This window comes from Ranitomeya imitator, chromosome 4 (genome assembly GCF_032444005.1).
Source record: "Ranitomeya imitator isolate aRanImi1 chromosome 4, aRanImi1.pri, whole genome shotgun sequence".
Lineage (NCBI taxonomy): Eukaryota > Metazoa > Chordata > Amphibia > Anura > Dendrobatidae > Ranitomeya > Ranitomeya imitator.
Window position 1 is genome coordinate 512838247 of NC_091285.1, and position 17416 is coordinate 512855662.

Genomic DNA, 17416 nt, shown 5'->3' on the forward strand with positions numbered 1-17416 from the left:
GGTGTCACACACGCCGATTCAGCGATGTCTACGGGGAGTCCAGCGACGAAATAAAGTTTCTTATAAATAAAGTGACTTCTTTTTTAAATAAAGTGACTTTTTGAATGCAAGGTTTGGCTGGAATCAATGGTGGTGCCATGTTGCGTTTGGAGACCCCTGATGTGCCTAAACAGTGGAAACCCCTCAATTCTAACTCCAACACTAACCCCAACATACCCGTAACCCTAATCCCAACTCTAGCCATAACCCTAATCACAACCCTAACCCCAACACATCCCTAACCCTAATCCCAACCCTAATCCTAACTCCAACACACCCCTAACCATAACCCTAACCACATTCTAATCTTAACCCTATTTCCAACCCTAAAGGTACCTTCACACATAACGATATTGTTAACGATATCGTTGCTTTTTGTGACGTAGCAACGATATCGTTAATGAAATCGTTATGTGTGACAGCGACCAACGATCAGGCCCCTGCTGGGAGATCGTTGGTCGCTGAACAAAGTCCAGAACTTTATTTCGTCGCTGGATCTCCCGTGGACATCGCTGGATCGGCGTGTGTGACACCGATCCAGCGATGTCTTCACTGGTAACCAGGGTAAACATCGGGTAACTAAGCGCAGGGCCGCACTTAGTAACCCGATGTTTACCCTGGTTACCATGCTAAAAGTAAAAAAAAACAAAAACACTACATACTTACCTACCGCTGTCTGTCCTCCAGCGTTGTGCTCTGCTCTCCTCCTGTACTGGCTGTGAGCCGGAAAGCAGAGCGGTGACGTCACCGCTGTGCTTTCCGGCTCCCAGCCAGTACAGGAGGAGAGCAGAGAAGCAGAGCGCAGCGCTGGAGGACAGACGGCGGTAGGTAAGTATGTAGTGTTTGTTTTTTTTTACTTTTAGCATGGTAACCAGGGTAAACATCGGGTTACTAAGTGCGGCCCTGCGCTTAGTTACCCGATGTTTACCCTGGTTACCGGCATCGTTGGTCGCTGGAGAGCGGTCTGTGTGACAGCTCTCCAGCGACCAAACAGTGACGCTGCAGCGATCCGGATCGTTGTCGGTATCGCTGCAGCGTCGCTAAATGTGAAGGCATGTTAAGGATGTAACGAGCCGCCGGGGGCAACGTGCGAGGAGTGAACGTGTCACCACCACACACCACTCGGAGCAGCTGAATGCCGTCGCCAAGCGGCGCGAGAGCATTTATTTACTGTCACTAGCCCCGCCTACTCCACAGATCACATGACCATTTCGTGACGTCATTACTCCGCGCCTCGTGTAATATGCTCTCGTTCACCAAACACTAGCACCGCCTACTTCGAGGATCACATGACCGCTTTTCGCGACGTCATTACACCGCGCCTGGTTTTATTATTTTGCTCGCTTTCCAGTTTCCACGTTCCTGCGGCCATCCCGTTCAGGTGAGGTACGTGGCTCCCTGTCGCCGCGTGGAGCCGCCCGCACAGTACGTGCAGTCTGGGCCCGGTATTCTTCCTCCCCGGCGTAGTGTTGTCTCCCCGCACTTACAGGGTGTCTCTGGCTGGCGCCTCAGGAGCTCGGGACAAGCCTCACACGTGGGATTCTGCGGAGAATCCGTCCTCCATGTGTGACTTGTCACTCTGGCTGTTGCTTCTCCTGTGTGCAGTGTCTGGCCCATACTCCCTTGTAACAAGACCGGCCTGGTTGGTGGATCCCTTTATCTGTGCTGCTGTGGTGGGAATGAAGTGCCTTACTTAAAAGGGGTTGTCAAGGCTTACAGTATTAAAGGGATGGTTTATGTATCTGGGATAACTTACTGACCACAGTGGGACCCCCGCATCTAGAGAAGGGGGCTCCACAGCACCATGATGGACAGAGCGGAGCCGGACGTACTCGACCTCTGCTTCATTCACTGTCCAGGAAAACTCCGAAGAATATATTTAGTGATCCACGTGCATAATTGGCAATGAAATCTCATTATAAGAGGGAAAGGGGCACATGAATCCCAATGATAATGTATGTAAAGCGCTGCGGAATATGATGGCGCTATATAAAGATCATTATTATTCTCTTATAGGTGCTTGTGTGAACCGAGCTATATAATGACGAGTGATGAGCAGTTTCTTTTTTTCTTTACAATATTTTGATCTCCTACCTTATAATATACTACAGGGATCACTTCGCCACAGTATAAATGCCAGGAGCCCCTTTTTCCTGCCAGGTATCTATGCACTACGGCAACTTTAATTTTGGCTTTGGAGGCAAAAACACATGCAAACATACTATCTCCTGGTTTAATATACCAGGATCTTCATTATGCTGCTGTTATCTTTTGACATTTGATCTTCTTAGCTGCATGGATCTGTTCTACATAAGCGTATGTTATGATACCTTGGATTAATTTATTTTGTATATAATGTTCTTTATGTACCTATCAGCTATGTGACATGCTTTGATTGGTGCCCCCCTTTTTTTCTAGTTGTTTTCTCTTCCTATTCGCACCCATATCTTGCTCTAATAAAGCTTAACATTTTCCTCCGCCATTTTGACCTTTTGACGGTCTCTTTTTGGTTTTTAACCCCTTCGACCCGAAGCCTGTTTTCACCTTCCTGACCAGGCCAATTTTTACAATTCTGACCACTATCAATTTGAGGTAATAATAACTCTGGAACGCTTCAACGGATCCCACTGATTCAGAGAGAGTTTTCTCTTGACATATCGTCCTTGGTGGTAAAATTTCTTTGATATGATGTGTGTTTATTTGTTTAAAAAAACAGAAATTTGGCAAAAACTTTGAACATTTCGTAATTTTCAAACTTTTAACTTTTGTGCCCTTAACCCCTCTACCCCCAAGGGTGGTTTGCACGTTAATGACCGGGCCAATTTTTACAATTCTGACCACTGTCCCTTTATGAGGTTATAACTCTGGAACGCTTCAACGGATCCCAGTGAATCTGACATTGTTTTCTCGTGACATATTGTACTTCATGACAATGGTAAAAATTCTTTGATAGTACCTGCGTTTATTTGTGAAAAAAACGGAAATTTGGCGAAAATTATGAAAATTTCGCAATTTTCCAACTTTGAATTTTTATGCAATTAAATCACAGAGATATGTCACACAAAATACTTAATAAGTAACATTTCCCACATGTCTACTTTACATCAGCACAATTTTGGAACCAAAATTTTTTTTTGTTAGGGAGTTATAAGGGTGAAAAGTTGACCAGCAATTTCTCATTTCTACAACACCATTTTTTTTTAGGGACCACATCTCATTTGAAGTCATTTTGAGGGGTCTATATGATAGAAAATACCCAAGTGTGACACCATTCTAAAAACTACACCCCTCAAGGTGCTTAAAACCACATTCAAGAAGTTTATTAACCCTTCTGGTGCTTCACAGGAATTTTTTGAATGTTTAAATAAAAATGAACATTTAACTTTTTTTCACAAAAAATTTAATTCAGCTCCAATTTGTTTTATTTTACCAAGGGTAACAGGAGAAAATGGACCGCAATCATTGTTGTACAATTTGTCCTGAGTACGCCAATACCCCACATGTGGGGGTAAACCACTGTTTGGGCGCATGGCACAGCTCGGAAGCGAAGGAGCGCCATTTGACTTTTCAATGCAAAATTGACTGGAATTGAGATGGGACGCCATGTTTCGTTTGGAGAGCCCCTGATGTGCCTAAACATTGAAACCCCCCACAAGTGACACCATTTTGGAAAGTAGACCCCCTAAGGAACTTATCTAGAGGTGTGGTGAGCTCTTTCACCCACCAAGTGCTTCACAGAAGTTTATAATGTAGAACCGTAAAAATAAAAAATCATATTTTTTCTCAAAAATTATCTTTTCGCCCCCAATTTTTTATTTTTCCAAGGGTAAGAGAAGAAATTGGACCCCAATAGTTGTTGTACAATTTGTCCTGAGTAAGCTGATATCCCATATGTGGGGGTAAACCACTGTTTGGGCGGATGGGAGAGCTCGGAAGGGAAGGAGCGCCGTTTGACTTTTCAATGCAAAATTGACAGGAATTGAGATGGGATGCCATGTTGCGTTTGGAAAGCCACTGATGTGCCTAAACATTGAAACCCCCCACAAGTGACACCATTTTGGAAAGTAGACCCCCTAAGGAACTTATCTAGAGGTGTGGTGAGCACTTTGACCCACCCAGTACTTCACAGAAGTTTATAATGCAGAACCGTAAAAATAAAAAAATCATATTTTTTCACAAAAATTATCTTTTCGCCCCCAATTTTTTATTTTTCCAAGGGTAAGAGAAGAAATTGGACCCCAAAAGTTGTTGTACAATTTGTCCTGAGTGCGCTGATACCCCATATGTGGGGGTAAACCACTGTTTGGGCGGATGGGAGAGCTCGGAAAGGAAGGAGCGCCGTTTGACTTTTCAATGCAAAATTGACAGGAATTGAGATGAGACGCCATGTTGCGTTTGCAGAGCCCCTAATGTACCTAAATAGTAGAAACCACTCACAAGTGACACCATTTTGGAAAGTAGACCCCCTAAGGAACTTATCTAGATGTGTGGTGAGCGCTTTGACCCACCAAGGGCTTCACAGAGGTTTATAATGGAGAGCCGTAAAAATAAAACAAAAATTTTTTCCCACAAAAATTATTTTTTAGCCCCCAGTTTTGTATTTTCCCGAGGGTAACAGGAGAAATTGGACCCAAAAATGTGTTGTCCAATTTGTCCTGAGTGCGCTGATACCCCATATGTGGGGGGAAACCACTGTTTGGGCGCATGGGAGGGCTCGGAAGGGAAGGAGTGCCATTTGAATGCAGACTTAGATGGAATGGTCTGCAGGCGTCACATTGCGTTTGCAGAGCCCCTAATGTACCTAAACAGTAGAAACCCCCCACAAGTGACACCATTTTGGAAAGTAGACCCCCTAAGGAACGTATCTAGATGTGTGGTTAGCGCTTTGACCCACCAAGGGCTTCACAGAGGTTTATAATGGAGAGCCGTAAAAATAAAACAAAAATTTTTTTCCCACAAAAATTATTTTTTAGCCCCCAGTTTTGTATTTTCCCAAGGGTAACAGGAGAAATTGGACCCCAACAGTTGTTGTCCTATTTGTCCTGAGTACGCTGATACCCCATATGTTGGGGTAAACCCCTGTTTGGGCACACGGGTGAGCTCGGAAGGAAAGAAGCACTGTTTTACTTTTTCAACGCAGAATTGGCTGGAATTGAGATCGGACGCCATGTCGCTTTTGGAGAGCCCCTGATGTGCCTAAACAGTGGAAACCCCCCAATTATAACTGAAACCCTAATCCAAACACTCCCCTAACCCTAATTCCAACGGTAACCCTAACCACACCTCTAACCCTGACACACCCCTAACCCTAATCCCAACCCTATTCCCAACTGTAAATGTAATCTAAACCCTAACTGTAACTTTAGCCCCAACCCTAACTGTAGCCCTAACCCTAGCCCTAACCCTAGCCCCAACCCTAGCCCTAACCCTAACCCTAACCCTAGCCCTAACCCTAACCCTAGCCCTAACCCTAACCCTAGCCCTAACCCTAGCCCTAATGGGAAAATGGAAATAAATACATTTTTTTATTTTTCCCTAACTAAGGGGGTGATGAAGGGGGGTTTGATTTACTTTTATAGCGGGTTTTTTAGCGGATTTTTATGATTGGCAGCCGTTACACACTGAAAGACGCTTTTTATTGCAAAAAATATTTTTTGCGTTACCACATTTTGAGAGCTATAATTTTTCCATATTTTGGTCCACACAGTCATGTGAGGTCTTGTTTTTTGCGCGACGAGTTGACGTTTTTATTGGTAAAATTTTCGGGCACGTGACATTTTTTGATCGCTTTTTATTCCGATTTTTGTGAGACAGAATGACCAAAAACCAGCTATTCATGAATTTCTTTTGGGGGAGGCGTTTATACCGTTCCGCGTTTGGTAAAATTGATAAAGCAGTTTTATTCTTCGGGTCAGTACGATTACAGCGATACCTCATTTATATCATTTTTTTATGTTTTGGCGCTTTTATACGATAAAAACTATTTTATAGAAAAAATAATTATTTTGGCATCGCTTTATTCTCAGGACTATAACTTTTTCATTTTTTTGCTGATGATGCTGTATGGTGGCTCGTTTTTTGCGGGACAAGATGACGCTTTCAGCGGTACCATGGTTATTTATATCTGTCTTTTTGATCACGTGTTATTCCACTTTTTGTTCGGCGGTATGATAATAAAGCGTCGTTTTTTGCCTCGTTTTTTTTTTTTTTTTCTTACGGTGTTTACTGAAGGGGTTAACTAGTGTGCCAGTTTTATAGGGCGAGTCGATACGGACGCGGCGATACTAAATATGTGTACTTTTATTGTTTTTTTTTTTTTTTTTATTTAGATGAAGAAATGTATTTATGGGAATATTTTTTTTTTTTTTTTCATTATTTAGGAATATTTTTTTTTTTTTTTTCATTATTTAGGAATATTTTTTTTTAATTTTTTTTACACATTTGGAAATTTTTTTTTTTACTTTGTCCCAGGGGGGGACATCACAGATCAGTGATCTGACAGTTTGCACAGCACTCTGTCAGATCACTGATCTGACATGCAGCGCTGCAGCCTTCACAGTGCCTGCTCTGAGCAGGCTCTGTGAAGCCACCTCCCTCCCTGCAGGACCCGGATCCGCGGCCATCTTGGATCCGGGACCTGGAGCAGGGAGGGAGGGCGGCAAGACCCTCGCAGCAACGCGATTACATCGCGTTGCTGCGGGGGTCTCAGGGAAGCCCGCAGGGAGCCCCCTCCCTGCGCGGTGCTTCCCTGTACCGCTGGCACATCGCGATCATCTTTGATCGCGGTGTGCCGGGGGTTAATGTGCCGGGGGCGGTCCGTGATCGCTCCTGGCACATAGTGCCGGATGTCAGCTGCGATAGGCAGCTGACACCCGGCCGCGATCGGCGCCGCTCCCCCCGTGAGCGCTGCCGATCGCATATGACGTACTATTGCGTCCTTGGGAAGTAGGGCCCACCCCCCCATGGACGCAATAGTACGTCTGATGGCAGAAAGGGGTTAAATCAGAGAGTCACTTCACACCAAATAATTTAATAAATAACATTTTCACATGTCTACTTTACATCAGTACAATTTTGCAAACATTATTTTTTTTTTTGTTAGGAAGTTTAATGGTTAAAAGTCAAACAGCAATTTCTCATTTTTACAACAAAATTAGCGAAACTTTTTTTTTTTTTTTTTTAGGGATCACATATGAAGTGACTTTGAGAGGCCTATGCGACAGAAAGTATCCAAAAATGACAGCATTCTAAAAACTGCACCCCTCAAATCCATTTTTCAAGCTGGTGTTATAAAGTATTCTAATTTACTGAGAAAATGATTTTTGGGTTTTCATTGGCTGTAAGCTATAATCATCAACATTAACAGAAATAAACACTAGAAATAGATCACTCTGTAATGAATATATAATATGAGTTTCACTTTTTGTATTGAAGAACTGAAATAAATAAACTTTTTGATGATATTCTAATTTAGTGAGAAGCCCCTGTATGACTATATTGACAAGGATGGGGGAAAATTAAGCTTTTGAAATTGAGATAAAATAAAATCTTAATTGGTTATGTCTATTTTTATTCTTCAGAATGACAGACACACCTGATATAAAACAGACATATGAGGACATGTTCACTCACCGCTTCACAGCGCAGGATGCAGAGTATCAAGAATATTTAAAAATGCCAGAAGGTCAACCACCTATTATTGAAGACTGGAGGGGAGGCAACCAACGGAATCAGGACAGGTAGGTATCTACATCATATTTCTGAAGGGGCTGGCTTATTTGACCATCTATTCTTAAAGCATGCGTAGCCAATAGAGGGTTCTCTCCATCTCTCCCCTGTATATTGGCTAAATCCTGCCATTTTTTTTTCATATAGGTTGATCTTAGTACGACGACTCTGTTTTTGCTCCCCTTCTTCCTAGATCCATAGCTTTCTTATTTTTCCATCAATATGGCCATGTGAGGGCTTGTTTTTTGCAGGACAAGTTAAGAAAACAAAAATTCCAAGTGTGGTGCAAAAAAAAAAAATAGTTTAATTCCACAATTGTTTTTGGTTACTTTTTTTTCTTACAATGTTTGTATGGTAAAACTGACCTTCCATTATGATTCTTAAGGTCATTACGAGTTTCAGATGCCAAACAAATATAGGTTCTTTTTTATTTCTGTGGTGAAAAAGAAAATCCAATTTCCGTTTTCACCGACATTTTTATCTGTACCATTTTATTGCAATATTGTGGCAACCAAAAAAGCATAATTCTGGTGTTTTGATTTATTTTTCTCATTGTGCCATTTACCAATGAAATTCATTCTTTTTATATTTTGATCAGATGTTTCTGAACACAGCAATGTCAAACATTTTTTTTTTTAATGCTGCAAAAGGGGGGTGATTTGAACTTCTATATTTTTTAAAACCTATTTCTAAACTTTTTTTTTTTTCTACTTTTTACTGGTTTCAATAGTCTCCTTAGGAGCATTGAAGCTGCAGTCTTCTGATGGCTTGTGCTGCACACAGCAGTGCTTCAGCCCTGCTATGTGTATCAAAAATCATCTTCTATGAAAGCCGGCCACAGGCCCGCGTTCATAGCATGTCCGCAATGAAAAGCAAGAGGGTTTTCTGCAGGCTCCCAATTGTCATGCCAGCCCATCAGCGCCCTGTGATCATCTGACAGGGGCGCTGTTGAGCATGGTTTATGATGTGCTTCCAGCGCGCTCATGTGAAATGCTGCTGTCGGAGATTAACATCTGCAATTATTATGTTAATATCAGCTGTCAAGTGCAGAAAAAGTTGCGGGCTTTGCACCGGAACCCGCATCAAAGGGGGTTACACGACTTATGACCTACCTATACTTCATGGGTCATGAAGGGGTTACACTATTCTGCCCTGCAATAACAGAATCTTGACAGCATTCATAAAATCTCATTGAAATTTGTGGGTCCATTAAAACATTTTCCAGATTTTCCAGACATTCAAGTGAAATGTGGTATAAACAAAGCCTAAAGTCAAGTACATGCATTCTAAATCAAATGCAGGAAAAATATATTTTTTACATTATTTTAGCCGTGTGAAACTGCATTCAGAGATAATGGGCCCCAATTTATCAAGAATGGCATCTTCCATGCCAGTCTTAACCCCTTACCGACCTCCACCGTTCTATTACGGCGGAGGTTGGATCCCCTGCTTTGATGTGGGCTGTGGCAGTGAGCCTGTATCAAAGCCGGGACATGTCAGCTGTTTTGTACAGCTGACATGTGTCCGCAATAGTGGCGGGTGGAATCGCGATTCACCCGCCGCTATTAACTAATTAAATGCCGCTGTCAAACGCTGACAGTGGCATTTAACTACCGCTTCCGGCCATCGGGCCGTAAATTAGTGCATCGCTGACCCCCGTCACATGATCGGGGGTCAGCAATGCATTGGTATGACAACCAGAGGTCTCCTTGAGACTTCTATGGTTGTTGATGCCAGTTTGCTGTGAGCGCCACCCTGTGGTTGGCGCTCATAGCAAGCCTGTAATTCAGCTACATAGGAGCGATCTATGCATCGCTCCAATGTAGCTGAGCCGATCGAGTTGTGCGAGCTTCTAGCCTCCCATGGAGGCTATTGAAGCATGGCAAAAGTAAAAAGAAAAAAAGTTTAAAAAAATATGAAAACATAAAAAAAAATATATAAAAGTTTAAATCACCCCCCTTTCGTCCCATTCGAAATAAAACAATAAAAAAAATCAAACTTACACATATTTGGTATCGCCGCATTCAGAATCGCCCGATCTATCAATAAAAAAAAAAAAGCATTAACCTGATCGCTAAACAGCGTAGCGAGAAAAAATTTCAAAACGCTAGAATTACATTTTTTTTTTGGTCGCCGTGACATTGCATTAAAATGCAGTAACGGGCTATCAAAAGAACGTATCTGCACCAAAATGGTATCATTAAAAATGTCATCTCGGTACGCAAAAATAAGCCCTCACCTGACCCCAGATCACAAAAAATGGAGACGCTGCGGGTATTGGAAATTTGTGCAATTGTTTTTTTGTTTGTTTGTTTTTTGTAAGCAAAGTTTGGATTTTTTTTTTTACCACTAAACGTAACCTAGACATGTTTGGTGTCTATGAACTCGTAATGACCTGGAGAATCAAAATGGCAGGTCAGTTTTAGCATTTATTGAACCTAGCAAGAAAGCTTAGCAAAAAAACAGTGTGGGATTGCACTTTGTTTGCAATTTCACTGCACTTGGAACTTGTTTCCTGTTTTCTGGTACACGTCATGCTAAAACCAATGATGTTGTTGAAAAGTGCAACTTGTCCCTCAAAAAATAAGCCCTCACATTGCCATATTGACGGAAAAATAAAAAAAGTTATGGCTCTGGGAAGGAGGGGACCGAAAAACGAGAACGCAAAAATGGAAAAGGTCAAGGACTTGAAGGGGTTAATTAAAAATACGCTGGATTGAGATGTGCCAAATTCATCTGCCATGTGTACCACAAAAAATATTTTGGAGCAAAAAGGGGGAGAAGCCAGCGCAGCCTAAGGTTAAGACGCAATACATAAAGTGCAAATGCACATATTAATTTCTAACTGTATTATCAAAATGAGACATTTAGCAAACAATTGATCAATTCTTTGAGCCACCCCGCCTCTTCACGGCAATCTCATATTGGGGCAGTCCTACACTGTGACGGGGTGTACGGCAGAGCAAGAAGGGACAACAGGCCGAGGGATGATTCAACAGATTTATTATCAAGAACGCTGGAACAACACATGCAGGTAGATCTACAGAGTCTACAATTAGTCCAATGGAACAGATTCGGGGGCACCTCCCGATTAATCCTTGTGCCAGGTAACAAAGCAATAGTCCACAATTAGTCCAAGGGATCCCAAAACAATCTCACGAACGACGAGATATGTCCTCAGCTCAAGTCTCGCCCCGTTCGCTTCCGCAGTCCCAGATGGGCGTGGGGTCTTGCCTCAGTTAAGAATCCCCACTCCTTCTCCTTCAAGGATCAACTCACATCTGATCTCAAAATAAGAATGGATTGTCTGAGCTCCTGGGATCCGCCCATGAAGGGGGTAGGGGTTACACCTTCTATTCAATGGTTGGGTCCACCAGAAGATTCTAGACTGGTGGGCTCCAGGCAGTCTATGTAATATGTACATTTGACTAGCCACCTGCTGTGAGGAAGAATGGCTATTCCTCCACTAGTGATGTTGACAAAGCTTAATTACATTAGAGCTTAGGCCTGCAAGTATTGGGGGAAGGAGACATTGTTACAGGTGAACTCCCAGCCAAGAAAATACATAAATTACAGCTAATAGAAACCAGAGAACAGTTACATACATCAAATGGCATATTATTCAAATACAGGACAGGGCAAAAGTACATATCATGACATACACTACGTTTTTTATATTCGCTGTGCCATAAAGGCCTCCTAAATGAACTAAAAGCAAGACCACATTAAAACCTTTATCCTCGCTTGCCCACTCTGGCGCCATGGGGGTGACCCAGTAATGCTCCAGGTACAGCATGCTTTTAATGGGGTCTTGCTTTTAGTTCATTTAGGAGGCCTTTATGGCACAGCGAATATAAAAAACGTAGTGTAGGACTGCCCCAATATGAGAATGGCGTGAAGAGGCGGGGTGGCTCAAAGAATTGATCAATTGTTTGCTAAATGTCTCATTTTGAAAATACAGTTAGAAATTAATATGTGCATTTGCACTTTATGTATTGCGTCTTAACCTTAGGCTGCGCTGGCTTCTCCCCTTTTTTGCACAAAAAATATTTTCTCCAGTTGAAAATTGTCGTACATTTCTATAGTAAATTATTATGAAATGTCAGCCATGCTTGGCCTTTGCCATACAGCGAATCTCTGCACACTTTTCAGATAGTTGCCGTCTCTGATTGGGACGCACGTAAAAACTTTTGCAGTGACAAGATATATATAATATTATATTTTTTTTTTGGGGGGGGGGGAGGTTATCAGCAATTCCAATACAGATTTTGCTTCTTAAATTTTGGGCCAGTTACACGGAGTTAGTTATGTGAACTATGACATAAGAACCATTTCCTGTTAATCTTAAATTATTGATCCATTTTTTTTATTTTTTGGAGGTGGTGAAGGAGTGTGGTGGGGAAAAAAAATTACGCCTTAAAAAAATAATTTAAAAAACACTATGAGGGGAAAATAGTGCTTTGATTTACTGTACACACTACTTTTATTTTATGCACTTTATTGGGATATATCTATGTAGTGTCATCCTAGTATAATAAAGCTTTATTGCTTTTAATAAGTAGAATGACGTGAAATCTTTTAGAACTGCCTAATGGACATAGAGTAATGGCAGGCTTTAGAGACTATGGTATCCTAGCAGTAATCCGCAATCACATTCGCAGGCGGCTGAAGGAGCCCTTTTGCTGTCAGATATCAGAGTTTGATTTTGACCACTACATTGCATGTCGAGCTTTAATGGTGATCGCAGTAGCATAAACATAATTGTACGTTGTCATTTGTGAGTGTTATCACCTTAGTTCTCTTTTGATTACAGGTATAGAGACAATCGACACCAGAGAGGCTGGGAAGGCAGACGTGATTGGTCCAACTCCAGCTATAACCAACAGCAAGGTGGTCGAGGCTGGGGTAACAACCACAATCAGTACAGACAGGAACGATCTTACCATTCTGGGAACCAGAGATACTACTCCGATCGTTATTAGTTGTTGTTGTGTTTTGTTTTTTTTTGTTTTGTTTTTTTTTTTTATATAAACATTTGTTTGCATGTATGGAGAAGACCTGCAATTCCTATGGTAATTGCATGACCTAGAAAAAAAAATAAAGGTATTTTTAGCAAATGCTCACTTTTTTCAGTGCTCTGTATGTAGTGAATGTCATCATGCTCTGTGATGGTGGATGGTGCATTCTTCATTGTTCTACAGCTCTTGTTCAAAAAGAAGACACTATGGAGACTCGGGAGGTATCTTAGGCTAGGTTCACATTGCGTTAGTGAGTGTCCGCTAACGGAATCCGTTACATGGCGAAATTGTCGCAATTAACGCCATGTAACGGATCCGTTAGCACACCCATTGACTGCAATGTGCTAACGGATCACTAACTCATCGCTAACGTATGCCATTTTTGGCATGCGTCAGCGATGTGCCGTTAGCTTCGGACGGACCTCGAACGCTGCTTGCAGCTTTCAGGGTCCGTTCTTCGCTAGCGCAGATAGGGGATCTGCGCTAGCGGGATTGCCAAACACAATCCCTTTTTGGACATTGCGTTAGCGTATCCGCTAAACGGATTGTACTAACGCAATGTGAACCTAGCCTTATGAAAGTAAGGGTACGTTCAAAACTGGTGTGTGTACACGGTAGTGCAAATGCAAACTAGAGGTGTTCCCAAATCATGCCAAAAAAATAGTCATTAGTTCCCTTGCTGCCATTGCTAAAAAATGTAATAAGGAGAATATCTCCTTTTCTCAGTCGCCCATGACAGCACTACCAGAGAGAGGGAATCCGCCCTTCAGGGACAGGAAACCTACAGGATAAAAAGGGCGGTACCTCTCTCCTGTGTCAGTTTGGTTTCCTGTCCCTGACAAGGAACCCTCTAGGATCGGTACCTGAAGATCCGGAGCCGGCCAGTCGAGCTATGACGGCGGGGAGGCCCCTGTCACGGCTGGTGCGGTGTCCGACGCCGCCACTTCTGGGTCTGATGGGGCTGCAGAGTGCGCGGAGGGAAGAGCGGCCGCCTCCCTGGATTGGGGTGGGGGCTTCAGGGACCCGGTTTGCCTCAGCGCCATGCGGAGGCACTTCCTGATTCGGAGCGGCGGCACGGTGTGTGAGGTGCACCAAGATGGCCGCTGCACCGGATATAGATGTGACTACTTTCGGGTCCCGGGCAGAGCGCGCATGCACAGTTGGAACAAGGGGATCAGCGCTTCCCTGGAACGCAGCCCTGGAGGAGGGGGTGGATCGGCGCCAAAAATATACTATTTAAAGACCGCTGTGGAGTCGTTCTTTGCTGCATGCAGTCCCAATAATGGAGGACAGCGATCAGCAGCTCCAGCTGGCGCAGCCCTTACAGCTGCAGCAGCGTCACCACCAGCGCAAGCCAGATGCGCAAAAGAAAAGGTCCTCTGCAGGTACCCGCTCCAGCAGCCATTCCACGCCGCAGAGTAAAGCCTCCAATATGGCTAACCAGCCGACACCATCGACTTCGGATTTCATACAGGATCCTATACCTCCTCCAGAACCGGTACCTGTGGCTGCGCAAGATGGGTGAGTGATCTTCGTGAAAGTTCACCAAATAATTGGGGCCCCTTTTCCATTTATTTTTAGGCAAGAAAAAGAACGGAGAAAACTAAGCATAGAGCCTGCCCCTTATGCAGAAAACCCCTGTTGCAAAACTGGGATAAGAAATTGTGCGGTTCCTATATAGGACAAGTCCTTTGTGAAGAAACGCCTAGTTTCGCCTCTGAATTACGATCCGTAATAAGATCAGAGGTAGAAACAGCATTTAAATCCCTTAAAGGGGAAGGGGTTAAGGAGAAAACAACTGTAGCCTATTCTCACTCCGATTCTTCTAGTTCTGAGGAGGGTGCTTCAGACAGACGGGTTCCTTCTCCTCCTCGGATTCTGAGAGCTGAGGCCGCCACTGCTTCCCCTTAGACGAAGTAGATGCCCTTGTGAAGGCTGTAAGATCGACCATGGGGGTCCTAGATTCACGTCCTGACAAAACAGTACAGGACATTGTTTGGATGCCTGGGCCAGAAAAGGCGTAGAGTCTTTCCACTTAACGAAAATGTTCAGGCCCTAATTAAAAAGGAGTGGGAGAAACCAGAAAGGAAAAAAATCATCTGTGCCCTCCCTTAAAAGGAAATATCCCTTCGAGGAAGAGGCTTCTACGTCATGGGACAAGGCCCCTAAACTTGACGTAGCAGTAGCCAAAGCGTCAAAAAAATTTGCGTTGCCCTTTGAGGACATGGGAACTCTGAAAGATCCCCTCGATAAAAGAGCCGATACCTTCCTTAAAGGGGCCTTGGAATCGGCAGGGGAATGTTTAAGGCCTGCAATAGCAGCCGCGTGTACTTCCAGATCTTTAATGATTTGGATAGACAATTTAGAGAAACAACTAAGAGACTGGGTATCAGGCATAAAGTGATTGAATCAATTCCCATGATTAGGGGGGCGGCAGCCTTTTTGGCAGACTCGTCAGCTGATTCAATCAAACTTACTTCAAAATCGGCAGCCTTATCTAATGCAGCTCGTAGGACGCTATGGCTAAAAAGTTGGCCGGGCGACCTACAGACTAAACAAAAACACTGTTCAATCCCATGTGAGGGGAAATTTTTGTTTGAGGAAACCCTAGATGACATTTTACGAAAAGCCGGGGATAAGAAGGGGTTCCCTAACCTGGCCACACCATTTGTTAAGCGGCCCTTTCGGAGTAGGAAGTTTTTCCGGAGACGTCCCCCAAGGGAACAGAACAGATGGGATGATGGGAAAAGTAGAGATAGGGGCTTCCTCTTTGGTAATTCCCCAAGAAATAAAAAGACCCCTAAGTGACACCTCCCCCAGGGTGGGAGGGAGATTATCTCAATACCTTCCGGCCTGGGAAAAAAATCTCAACCAGTACTTGGATTTTAAACTTGATAAAGATGGGACTTCAAATAAACTACCTGCCTTCCTCCCCAAAACTATGTGGTCACCCCACTAAAACCCTCAACTCAGCAACAACAGGCCTTGGAACAAGAAATCTCAAAGTTCATAATCAAAGACGTGATCCAAGAAGTTCCCCTACTGGAAAGAGGGAAAGGGTTTTTCACCCACTATTTCTGGTCCCAAAACCGGATGGTTCCTTCCGCACAATAATAAATTTATGAAAACTAAACAGTTATGTAAAGAATCAGACCTTCAAAATGGAATCAATAAAGTCAACAATCAAAAACCTGTTTCCGAATTGCTTTATGATTAGTACTCAGCGTCGCTGAGATCCAACACTATCCCGTCCCCATCCAAAAAAACTCCCAGAAATACTTCAGACTAGCAGTAGTCATGGGAGGAGAAATAAAGGAATACCAGTACAAAGCCCTTCCATTTGGCATTTTAGTAGCACCCCGTATATTTACCAAATTGGTAGCGGAAATGATGGCCCATATAAGAGAAAAATACATTCTAATAATACCATATCTGGACGACTTTCTAATTGTCAGCAACTCAGCCCAACACTGTCGCCAACAATGTGACAGAGTAATAAAAACTCTAACGGAGTTAGGTTGGCCCCTAAATCTCCAAAAGTCAAAACTAGAACTGACCAGGGTTCAAGAGTTTTTGGGCCTAACTTTGGTCTCGATAACACAGGAATGTCGTCTTCCAGACCAGAAAAAACAAAAAATATCAAATCTTGTGTCCAGAGCTCGCTCAAACCCTCATATGACCCTGAGAGGGGCAATGTCACTGCTGGGGTCCCTTTCTGCTGGTCTCCCAGCAATACATTGGGCACAAATTCACACGAGGGACCTCCAGTGGGATATTCTGTGGAATCAGGTTACACTGGGGGGACACCTAGAAGGACACATGACTCTAAGTTCAAACACTATTCGTTCCCTAGCCTGGTGGTTAGATTCCAACAACCTATCAAAGGGGGTTCCGTGGGTAATAGACATATCTCGGATAGTTACCACAGATGCCAGTCCCACGGGGTGGGGAGCTCACCTGGACAACAGTATCACTCGGAGTCTGGACAGATCAAGAATACGAGGTATCCTCAAATCAAAAAGCACTTTGGGCATTGAGCCACGCTCTATCATTTTTTTTTTTTTTTTTTTTTTTCTTCCCAGTCTGCAGGGGCATCATTTCTGGGTTTTTTCGGACAATCAGGTAGTGGTAGTCTACCTGAACCATCAGGGGGGGGACCAGATCCCAAGCCCTAATGAAGGCCACTTCCCAAATCTTCACCTTAGCAGGAGACCACTTCCTATCCCTCTCTGCTCTACATATAAAGGGGGTAGAGAACCAAAAAGCAGACTTCTTAAGCCGTACCCGGTTAAAACAGGGGGAATGGGCACTGAACCAAAGCGTCTTCGATCAGATCACCAAAATCTGGGGGGGTCCCTGTAATAGACCTTTTTGCCAGTGCAGAAAACAGAAAAGTAAAGGAATTTTGTTCTCTGAACCCCGGAGGGGGCCCTCGGGCAGTGGATGCATTCACAATTCCCTGGACTCAGGGTCTTGCATACGCCTTTCCCCCTCATATACTTATCCCGGCAGTTCTGCGGAAAATCAGACAGGAAAGGGCGAGAATCATCCTAATAGCCCCCTTCTGGCCCAAAAGGGCCTGGTTTTCCTGGCTGAGAATCCTATTGGTCACCGATCCCTGGGTTCTTCCA

General features: G+C 43.5%; 1 protein-coding gene across 1 annotated transcript; it reads left to right on the forward strand.

Annotated features, from left to right (window-relative positions):
* The first annotated feature begins 1331 nt into the window (after window positions 1–1331).
* Window positions 1332–12890, forward strand: RAMAC (RNA guanine-7 methyltransferase activating subunit). The gene is made up of 3 exons (XM_069766086.1): window positions 1332–1425; window positions 7620–7778; window positions 12581–12890. Exons 2-3 carry the CDS (start codon window positions 7621–7623, stop codon window positions 12747–12749), a joined length of 327 nt encoding a protein of 108 aa, XP_069622187.1. The 5' UTR covers window positions 1332–1425; window position 7620; the 3' UTR covers window positions 12750–12890.
* Window positions 12891–17416: the final 4526 nt, after the last annotated feature.

Excerpts from the sequence above, each read along its gene's own strand:
- RAMAC (XM_069766086.1), top strand. The coding sequence starts at position 7,621 with ATGACAGACACACCTGATATAAAACAGACATATGAGGACATGTTCACT. Across the intron at positions 7,779-12,580 it reads AACCAACGGAATCAGGACAG|GTATAGAGACAATCGACACC; the intron begins GTAGGTATCTAC and ends TTTTGATTACAG.